Here is a 10971-nt window from a genome sequence, read left to right as displayed (position 1 = left end):
AAAAAAAAAAAAAAAAAAGGTCAATATCACTCCAGCATAGAAAGCCAATGTGAAAGTGAACGTGAAAAGTGAATAAGAGCAGAATAACGAGCTACCGTCCCGATTTCTTCACCGACGCCCACCGGCTGCTAGACCCCTTCCAGCGACCTGCAGCACAGGACGCACATCTGCATCTCTGCAAGAGGCCAGCCGGGCTGGCCTCCGGGACCAGCTTGACCAGCCAGCGCCAATGGGCGCGTCGCCGCCGGTCAGCCACCCCAGAGCCACATGGACGGGCGAGTTGGGTGCTATGCCCCTTTCAACTACCGAGCGAGCCTCGTGGCTTCATCATGCCAACACACCTTTGTTCCACTCTCCAGCTTGGACCCCGAGCAAAACGAATGATGATGCCGACCATCCGTATGATACATCGCCTATTGTTGCAATTGTGTAGTAGAGAGCTTCCTCCCCCCACGCTTCTAGCGGCGGATGGGGATGCGCCTTATACGCGGGGCCCGCATTGCTGCTGATGCTGGTGTGGAGAGATGTAGAGATGTAGGTTGTGAGGTAGCACTGGAGCTCATGCTTCTCGAAGGAACTGGCGGGTGTCTAGTCATCTATTCTAGTCTGCCGAATGGACGACTGCTTGCTTGCTTGCTTGCTGCAGCTAGGTACCCAACGACCGGCCGTTCCTGGCAGGCCGCAGTATCTCTCACCGAGGGCCGAACTTGCCATCTCGGTCACCCTGATAGCTACCTAGGTAGCTGTCACAGCCCGATAAGAGCAATATGGCTCTTCAGTCTGAAAAGCCCCAACGAACCAGAGATGTACCTGAACAGAGAGATGTTGAGCAAGTGCCATGTCATCTCGAGACGCGGAGGTGGTAACACGAAACAGGGCTATACGTTTGATAGCACACATATGTCACGTACATAGCTTTTAGTCATGAGCGTTATTTAACTTCTTTGGCATTTCAAGAGACTGCCACTCAACTCTCTCTTTCTCTCTCTCGCGTGTCCCAGTCGTCTCTGCTCGACTACATTGATACATACAAGCCCCCCTTTCCCTCCATCCACCCATCATCACACCGCCCAACTTTGCCAACATGCATCCCCCTTTCTCTCTCATCATCAAGGATCCCATCTCTCATCAACCCCAACATCGCTAAGAATAAATTACCACAACGCATTTGAGACTATGTAATGTAAATGTAATGTAAATGTAGTGTAGTGTAGTGTAGTGTAGTGTACTATATGTGTGAGCTGACTTCCCGCCTCATAGAAGAGAGGGCAAGGAAGCAAACCCATTGGTATCATCGGAGGAGGTCGAGAGCAGCAACAGCAGCAGCAGCAGCAGCAGCAGGCGGAGAAAAGCGGATGACCAGACCTGGCTGGGCGCCTTGCTCTAACATGTACAGAAGAGTGAGATTTCGCTTGCAAGAAGAAAGAGAGAAAAAAGAAGAAGCAGAAAATAGAACAATCCCAGGATATATATGCAAGATCCGAGAAGAAGAGAAGATCGAGCAAGAGCTTGAGAAGGAATAGATTCGATATGCGCCGGTGTGATGCGACAGTAGTGTATGAAACAGAGACCGTGTCGCTGCTCCTCGCCGTGAGCTGGAGACGTGACGGTTGTGACGCAACGAGGCGCGTACGTGATACTAGCCGTAGTAACGGTGTGCTGAACTGGTCAGGCCAGAGGCCGGTGTCGAGAAGGTAGGTGTTGTAAAAGAGCGGTCGAGGTAATAGGTTGTCCAGCCGAAGATATGCCTCTTCTGGGAAATAGTAGTGATTTGGTATGCAGTAGCGAAAGTCTATAAAGATGAGACGCTTTTTGTGTGGCGTAGGCCGGGACCGTAGTATCGCAAGAAAAACATCAACAGCACACAAAGTTACGCCGATCGGTAGAAACTCTCTGGGGTATAAGCGACAGACATGAAGATGCAGAAGCCGTCAATGAACCATTAACCGTGGGCCAGGGAATGACGTGAAAAACGAGCAAGCAGCAAGGCGATATTTTCGTGATAAGGTCGTGTACGAATGAAGGTGGAAGAATTAGAAAGCCTAATAGCGCGACGTCTCTCCGAGATTCAGCCAACTCATATCTGAAGAGGTTGCGGCCATGGCCAACTGAGGCTGTTGACTGACGCCACTGGGAACACCTCCTCGTGATGGTGGGTGCTGCTGTTGTCTTGAAGTCTGCGATGGCGGAACCAGAGGCGTCGTGTAGAGACTGTAAGCGCTGCTTGGCGCACGGTCTGCACCCCAGGGCTTGTTCGAGAACGAGGTCGGGTCCCAAGTGTCATGAACACTGGCGGGAATGCCACTCGAGTACCCAGACATGTCGGAGACACGGCTTGATGGCCGCTCGATCTGCGCACTCATCCCCTTCTGCATCCTGCTTGGCCATTGGTCGACGGTAGGCGATCCAGAGTTGACGCGGCTGAACCTTGGTCGTCCGTCGATCTGCAGCGGCGGTACCGTTGCTGAGTCTTGCGTGATCCGGTTCTGTTGGTTCGAATAGTGCGAGCTCTGATCAGAGTCGACAGTAGCACGATTTCCGGCATTGGCACCGTTATTGTTGCCATTACCGAAGCCAAGAATATTCAAGGCACTTCCCCCAGACCAGTATCGGTTCCAACCAGAGCTACGTCTCGTGCTCCCTTGTCTGTCGAGAACATTGCCGCGCGGCACGGGCCTCGGCTCTGCCGTGTTCTTCGCAAACATGACCTTCTCCTCACGGGGCTGAAGTGGTTCAGGGCCGGGCACTACTACCGGGTTCTGAGCCATCTGCGGAATGGGCTTGCTGATTGTGCTCTTGAATTGCTTGTTGAAGAGACTGCTGGATGAGCTGCGCTTCGTGCCGTTGCTTATCTTCCGTCCAACAGAGGCTTGCTGCTGCTGCTGCTTGTTCTGTTGGTTGACCTTGCCCATCAAGATAGCCATAGACGAAACCGATCCGTGAGAGTCCTGTGGATTGTGTCCCCGGAAGACACCTGCGCCTAATCGTGGAGGCAAGCTGTCATTTGCGAAACCCATTCCGTCCTTCTCCGGAGACGATGCTCCACTGGCTCTTCGATTGTGACCGGCTTCCATGAATCCCTGTCGTGCTCGCTGTCGCCTGATGCAAAAGTATAGCAGGACGAGAATGATTGCGCTACCAAAGATAGAACCAAGTACAATTCCAAGGATACTGTTAGTACCGAGACCGCTGGATTGGGTCTTGGTAGCCGCAGCAGCAGCAGTCTCTGATGGTTGAGACGACGATGTGGCCGTGATCGTCCCCGAGGTCGAGGTGGCAGTCGCCGATGTGATCGTCGATGAGGATGACGGCTCCGACAAAGCGAACACCTTCTGGTCCACCAGCTTTTCCGTCGCATTCTGCCAGGAGTTCTCTCGCGCATCGAACATGCAAAGGACATCATCGTCATTACCACCAGCCACTACTACCAAGCCATTAGGGTCCTCCGCCACTGCATAATTAGTTCGTGTGCTCGATGGCGCCAAGGTGTCATTGTACTGGGGCCAGTCGCCCAGAGTCTGTCTCCGCTCCCTCCAACTCCTCCTCTTTGATGAGTCAATCAATGATCTCCTGGTAATGGGTGCCGAGTTAGGCACTGGTGCCCCACTGCCGTCAATGAGAACAGTTCTGTTGACTTCGTTCGGCGACTGTGTCATGTCAAAGGTGTAAAGGTTCTTGCATCCATCATCTCCAGTGATGATCACCGCCCGTATAGCAGTGATGTCTTTCTCAATCGGCGCCGCGAGAGAGGCACCGGAGTCCTGCCACGAGGTCTCCGGGCTGAATGTCATGACCTTCGTATTCGTCGTGCTTCCTCCAATTAGCATTGCTGAGCTTGCTGACCAAGGCAGCAGGATGGGATTAATCGTTGGTGGCGCGATGGATTGATATGCTATCACTGAGTACGGCGCTGATGCCCCGATGGTGAAGGTCTGCGTCGAGGGGTACTGAGTGCCATCTTGAGACCCAGCATACATCAATATCGAGTCGGATGCATTCAGATACGTCGCTCCATGCCACTGTCGATCCTGAGTAACGGCAACGACGGGCGTCAGCGACTCCCACTTCCCCGTCGAGTAGGTGTATTTCTGAAAGCCCTGATAATCCGTGCTCCCCTTGCCTCCCACGACATAGAATCCTGCCAGACTGTCGTCCCCCGGTGTTGATCCGACGCAAACGCCTCCTGTGACCTTCTCACCCGAAGGTAGCTTCTTCCATTCCGCACCTTCTTCTAGCCTCAGGGACTGAAAAGCGTCCGCTGAGTAGGTGTAGAGAGTATTATTGAAAATGACTGAGCATATGTTGTCCAATGGGACAATTGGCTCGGGTAGAGACATCTTCAGATGCCTTTCTCAACGGCCGACCAGTTTCCTCGGGACTAGATGCAATCGATTGCGTTTCCCCAAAGGGACTTCCTCGATGATATCCGATCAGATTACTGCGACGACATAGCGTACCGAACCTCAATTCTAATCGTAAGCGTTTCGGCAGGCGGGGATTATCGTCGAGATCGTTTTATTCGAACCGAGCAGTGCTATTGTTAGCACAACAGACTGCGGACGTGTCCGTTGAGACGAAGACAGGCTGTCTAGTATCCAAGTAGCAGCTATTCGAGCTCCCACTAGGTATGAAACAAACGGCTGTCGAAGAATAATGAGTGCTTGGTTTTGGTCCGAAGTCCAAAACGCTCTGGCTGAGCACCAAGAAGAGACGGCCACGGAGGCTTGCGTCGTCGAGAAGGTAGAAACTGGACAAGGAGCGAAAGTTTCGAGTTGAGGACCCGGCCCCCGGTCGATTCGTAGCAGAATGATCTACGGAATAAACTTTTGATGTTTCTCGAAGAGAGAATTGTTTCCGTGTCTCTGGTAGATCAGGTTGAGAGGGAAACAAAAGCCTTCATGATCTGAAGTAATTCGTGTCGCAGGTTGCGGGCTTGAGCGGAGACGGGGACAGCAGTGGTGGTTCCTCCTCTATGCCTAAACTATGGTGCGTGTCGTATGTGCTCCTAGCCCCTGGATCTTAATAGTGAGGATATAATAACAGGACGGGTTCGTTGTTGTCACTTGTACAGGAGAAGCGAATTATGTCGACGACTATCGGCTTGTGAGCTTCGTTTCCTCTTCGTGAGAACGTCCCAGACGAACACTTTGCTGTCACTTTGGGTGAAGGTTTGCAAGCAGAACCGAGAGACGGGAAATCAACGAGAATGGCCAAGAGAGCGAGACATGCACAGAGCAGCGAGAGACAGACCGGCAACACGGGCAAGCTGGTGGTCACCCACGAGCACGAGAGAACGGGAGAGACTCGCACACCCAGCAAGGGCATCTGGGCATGCATGGTACGGTGTAAGCGGACGGGGAGGCACAGGAACTAAAGCTGGGACAGGGATCTGGGGTCCGGGATGCCAACGAATGAGAGAAACCAGCGGGCCCGAGCAGGGCAAGGGGAGCCCGTTGAGGTAGCTTCTTCTGGAGACTACCTCCTGAAGCTATGATTATTGGCGCCCAAGCGCAGGTACTGGACCTTGCAGGCTACATGCCTGCACGGTGGGTGGCTGGGGTAGTACCCAGAGCCCGTTCCATTGTGGAAAAGGGGCCGCCGTCTCAGGCACAAACAAAATGGTCAAGCCCGCGCCACGAATGGAAGCCCGCAGCAGACCATTCCCAGAAACAAATCTAGCAGCACGCTCATTGCTTCCTCATGGCTGCCCGTGAGAGGGGGACACCAATATCTGGAAGCTGTTTTGGGAGCACTGCCCTGCAGCTTTTCCTACAAGGCTTGCTTCCAAGTTATGCCTGCTCCTTGCCATGCTCTGCTGCATTGTCCTCGTATTCAAGAGAGGAGGCATCGACTGGGGAAAGGAGCCGGAATGGCGACTCTCCACATTGCATGTGTGCAGGCACTCTGCATTGATAGTGTACATACATCAGGTAGAAGATAGACATTACACGGCGCCAGATGCCGGAGCCGACGAGAGATCACGGCAGCAGGTCGGACACTGGAGCCGCCTGAGGAGACTGATTCGTCGTGAGCCCATGGTCTGGTCACCGTCAGCTCATAATGACTGGCGAGGCGCTGTCGAGATGATTTGACGGCGAGCTACAGGCACAGTCCACTTGCCCAGCGACGGCGAGATTTGTGCAAGCCTGCCCAGAATGAATGAAAAAGCACAGAAGCCAGACCCCAGGAAAACCCAAAGAGAGAGGCCATCTCCACTGGCCGCTGGGGCCTGCACTTAGTCTGAAACACGAGAATCCCTGCAGGTCGAGCCCCTGACTTTGAAAAGACTGAGCCAAATGGGAATGGCCCAATCCTGGGCGCCACCCGAGAAGAAAACGTCCGTGCCGCTCTCCATAGGCCAGTGAGACCCAATTCCAATTTCCACGCTACCTGGCTCTTCTCACCTTTGGGGTCTGAGAGCTGAAGAGTGCGCGCATGGTGGTAATTGTCAAAATTAATATTGCTCGGTGATGCCCTCCTCTGCAATAATAATGAAGGGTGATGTCACAGACGCCGAAAGCCTTGAAGCGAGATGAGGCTCTAGCAGCCGCAGAACCCGTAACAAATCTGATAAGACTCGACAACATTCGCGATCGCGTTCGCATGACTAAGAGACAATAGATACCATGATGATGCCTTTTGTGGTATGCAACCTGTCGATCATCAGGAAGTCGCGGCAGTGCTACCATCAAGTCGGTTCACCCACAGACGGATTGATTGATTGACACCGGACTTGCCTGTGTCTTGCCTTACTCGGTGTTAGTCGTGAGCGAGGCTGGCGATCCGCACTAGAGCCTTTGAAAGAATCCCATACCCGAAGCAAGGGCAACAAACGCGTCTCTGAGCCAGATCTAGTTCTCTCAAATGCCTTGGTAGGAATTGCAACGGCCCTAGCAATTGCTGCGTTCCTTACGTCGCGCACCGCGCACCGCGCCCATTTGCTTGAACCTGAGCTCCGTTACCTTCATCCTCTGTAACAATTGAGGTGAGGCTTAGACCCAAGCATTTGTGTGACGAAAGTCTCAATAGCACCCAGCTTGTAACCTTTGAGGTAGTATTTGAGAGTGCTGGCTGACTGAATGCTCATGCCCCCGAACACAGCGTCAAACACAGAGGAACATCGCAATCTAAGCCGTGACAGTGCTTCCACATGCATGGATCTACCAGGAGACCCAAAACGTCTGCTGATCACGGGTGATTTACACACGCCGTCTCCAAAGCGCTCCATATGCCGTGGATGATCGCCCGTGGCGCCAGCTCTATTTTTGGTTTTGGTGTAAATCAAGATACATCTTAAGGCCACCGCGGTCGCAGGCCGTTTCATTGTGCATAGGCGGTTTCTATAAAGGAGAAAAAGCTTGTGATGCAGCCTTCTAGAACAGCCGGCCATATAAACGGCCTCAGTTGGTTCAAGAGTGATGTAATGTGAGTGACTACATATCTTTGGGGGGATCTTGGGGGCCGGCGGCATTGGAAGAAGAGGATATTTCTGGGAAAGGGGAGCAGTAAGCACATCAGCGCCAACAAGCGTGTGGGCTTACCCGTTGCTGCAAGATGCCGGGCTGCAGCCCAGATCTTTCTTCATCTCTCTCGAGATGCCCTCGTAGCCAGTCATTTGTCTCTACAATGTCCCTCGTGATCATCAATGGAGAGCGTGTAAGCGCTGTGCCCCGGAGCGCGCGCAATTTCAAGCCGGCGAATCGCCAACGAAGGACGGCCTTCCGCACGGTGGCCCGGCATCGCTGCATGGCAATCTCACTCGGAGAGGTCTAAAGCGCGCGCCAGCCAACCACGGCGCTTCAGCAGCGTCATTGGTCAATTGTGGAACCTCGGCCAGCAGACGGTCGTGGAGCGCTTCAAATTTGTAGTTGAAGCCATACAGGCAATGTTGGGGAGGTGTTAAAAGATATCAGAAACAATAGGCACAATGGGGTGATGTAAGAGCTAGAATAATGCAACTCCATAGTAGGAGCTTCGTTGGTTTCAAATTTTGACTACCGACCAAAGCAGGTTTATCAATCTTTGGTATTTCATCTTTCCTTCCCTGAAAACGCAGTGCGTAACGGCAAACTGAAAAGCTCTCCTCGATGTCGTGATCGACTCGTTGGCGATAATCCAACATGACAGATTATGCCATGCGATGCCTTAACAAAAACAAGTGACCCTGATGAACGCCTGCCCGCCGCCCTGAACCATACGCTAATGCATGCCGAGCCTTCGTTTTCCTTTCCTTTCGTTCTCCTTATCATTCTTCCGCCTGAGATGTAATAGTACAGTTTATCCAGTTTCTTTCCTCCGCTTAGGCCGTTGGCTTGAATGCCTCGGGACCCAGTACCGCTCTTTTCTCCTCGAACACGGCGACCGCCCGATCGAAATCCCAGCCCGCGGTATCGAGGCACATCTTGGAGTATTCCAGAGTCATGTTCGTACGGTTTGAGAGCTCCAGTATCATCATGTCTTTCTGTTGCTCCTCAGAGATGGCGGCGGCTGGTGCAGCTGGAGGCATCACAGCAGCCACCGGAGCAGCTGATGGCACAATGGACGGGACTGGTGACCAGGCACGCAGTGAGAGCATGTCTGAATTGACGCGGATAGCGTTTCTTCCTGGCTGACCTGGACCCAGAGTAAAAGTGCGCGAGAAGCTGCGCATGCCTGTTTTGCCGGTAGCAGCATCTAGCTCCTGAAATTCTCCATGGACCGTAATAATCATACCATCGACGCCGAGGTTGCTCTGCCCGGTGGGATCACGTAAGCCAGGAAGCCCATGGCAGTCGATGATGTACTTGTTGACTTCAGCAACTAAGTCGGGGTGCTTGGTGGCAGGCAGCTGCTTCCACAGATCCTGAATGAAGTTGACACCAACGAAGTATCGTTGCATACGGGCACCCACGGTAGTAATCTTGCCGTGATTGCGAGAGAATTTGAGGTATGGTGCCCATGGTAGTACGGGAGCATCTTGTTCGCCTCTCGGTGTATGGTTGGAAACCGCCAAGGTGAACCGAGTTTCCTCGTCGTAGAATGCAGCCGCCAGTGCAGCTCTATCCGAATCATACATTGGAATGAACTGCCGAATAAATTGCTCGCCTAGCCCAGCTACATCACGGAAGTCGGTGCCGTTCTGGGGAATGGGTTTTGCTTGCATAGCAGCCTCCGCGGCAGCAATCTGTTCCGGGGTTCTGACGATAGCGCCGTTCAGATTTTGCAACTTCGGAAACCAGGACATGAAGTCATTTGCGTGTCCAGGCTCAGCCTCGATAATCGGATTTCCCAGCAGAAGCAGCGTCTCTAGATGCTTGAAGTGTCCGCGCCATCGTTGTAGCTGTTTAGTATGCTGGAACTGATTCCCGCTCAAGTCGAGGTGTTTGAGATCTGGGAAAGTGTCGGCAAGCTCGAAGATTTGGCCAACAAAATCAATACCATTGTTGGCGAGAGAGACGCTCTGGATTGCCTCTCGCTTCTCCTTGGCTGACTTGAACAGGTCTTGGCATATGGCCATGAGAACCTTGAATGTCTTCTCGGCAAGGCCTTTGTCTTGGAAAAGCCCCATCTCCATGAGCGTAGGATCTTGGCCAAGTGCAGATAAGTTGAGCAACTTGGCATTCATATCATATCGTTGTTCCAGCACGCCTTGCAAGCGTTGTTTGCTCTGCTTTGCTGCCTCCGACATTGTTGACCCTGTTTGGCGTTCTATCCGTTGTGGCCATCCATCTTCATTCTTCGTGATGTTGAGATTTGTCCCGGCAAATGAAAAGGTGTTCAGCTTAAGAATCTCCTCGCTATCTTCATTGCTTGCTAGAACATAGACAAAGTCACCGATGACAAGTGACTACTAGTGGTTAGCAAGGTATATAACCTTGGCAAATATCTAGGACCACGGGAGGGACATAAGCGGCGAAAGTCGAATATGCTTGTTTGCTCGTTGTGCGGAGAATATGGCAGGGAAACGAGAAAGGACCTTCGGCGACGCTCCGTAACCTCCCGTATCCAGAAGTTGGATACGTAAACATACCTTCTTGATCGTGACTGTATGGTTGGAAAGACCGGAGGCCTTCCTCTCGAGGAACTCCAGTAGACTCTTGACTCCACCGTCAGGATTAGTCGCTGCTTTGCTGGCCTTGAGGCCGAAAATCTTGATAGTTGTCGTATTCGCTTGGGATCGTGTTGCGCGGGGCCCGTTGGGTAAGCGTGAGGTATCGCCACCGATCTGTCGCAGAAGATTTTGCTGGAGCTTTGCGGTTGAAGCAACTGGGCCGGTCCTCGGTGTGTTGCGACGGGCAGGACCGGAGGGTGGCTTGCTAGGCTTGCTGAAGCCAGAGCCGGATTTATTCCCATTTGCAGCCGCAGTCGGGTCCATGACTAGATCTCCATCTCGGTCGACTCGAGGTGCAGCACCACCGCGTGAGCGTTTTGCTATTCCGCCACGGCCGCGTGATGCACTGGCAGAGCCCCGAGCAGGACGAGTCGCTGTCGCCGTAGCACCTCGTGGGCCGCCGGGCGCCATGGTGATGGGGTTCTGTCGACAGAAATCGCGTCGTCAAAATTGAGAGATATGACTGAGGTGCAAGAAGCGATGGAGTCTATCGATGGGAGCGAACTCAGTATCGTAAAAGCGATGTGGTGGTGGACCCGCGACAACAAAGGCGCAGGGCGTCTAGAACTTGTTTTGGCGAGAAGGACCTCGGTGGTAAGGCAAAGGCGTAGAAAGATGTTGTCTGGAGGAGAAGACAGTCGCTAGCCTGCTTTATAAGTGTCCGTAGATAGAAAAATAGAGTTCTCTTTCTTGCAATGAGCTTTGAGGCTCGATGTTGTCGCGAGAACAAAGGAGAACAGGCGTCGAATCCGCTTGCAGGAAGAAGTCAGATGTGCTGGCTGCGATCGAGAATTGTGCCGGAGATGGATGTTGACTCAGCCCCACCCAAACCTCAGCAGCAACAAACCATAAGCCAGAAACTGCTGAGTCAGAATGACGAC

General features: G+C 52.9%; 2 protein-coding genes across 2 annotated transcripts; both read right to left on the bottom strand.

Moving 5' to 3' along the window:
- Positions 1 to 2042: 2042 nt before the first annotated feature.
- Positions 2043 to 3827, bottom strand: UCRPA7_3968 (putative pre-mrna splicing factor clf1 protein; the record flags this gene model as incomplete). The annotated part of the gene is made up of 1 exon (XM_007916530.1): positions 2043 to 3827. One exon carries the CDS (start codon positions 3825 to 3827, stop codon positions 2043 to 2045), a length of 1785 nt encoding a protein of 594 aa, XP_007914721.1.
- Positions 3828 to 8299: 4472 nt separating this feature from the next.
- Positions 8300 to 10501, bottom strand: UCRPA7_3967 (putative mrna export factor mex67 protein; the record flags this gene model as incomplete). Its single annotated transcript, XM_007916519.1, has 4 exons — positions 8300 to 8496; positions 8614 to 8652; positions 8713 to 9826; positions 10010 to 10501. 4 exons carry the CDS (start codon positions 10499 to 10501, stop codon positions 8300 to 8302), a joined length of 1842 nt encoding a protein of 613 aa, XP_007914710.1.
- Between the last annotated feature and the right edge of the window lie 470 nt (positions 10502 to 10971).

This window comes from Phaeoacremonium minimum, assembly GCF_000392275.1.
Source record: "Phaeoacremonium minimum UCRPA7 unplaced genomic scaffold PA7_03_scaffold_299, whole genome shotgun sequence".
In the NCBI taxonomy this organism is placed as follows: domain Eukaryota; kingdom Fungi; phylum Ascomycota; class Sordariomycetes; order Togniniales; family Togniniaceae; genus Phaeoacremonium; species Phaeoacremonium minimum.
This window is presented reverse-complemented; position numbering and strand designations above follow the sequence as displayed.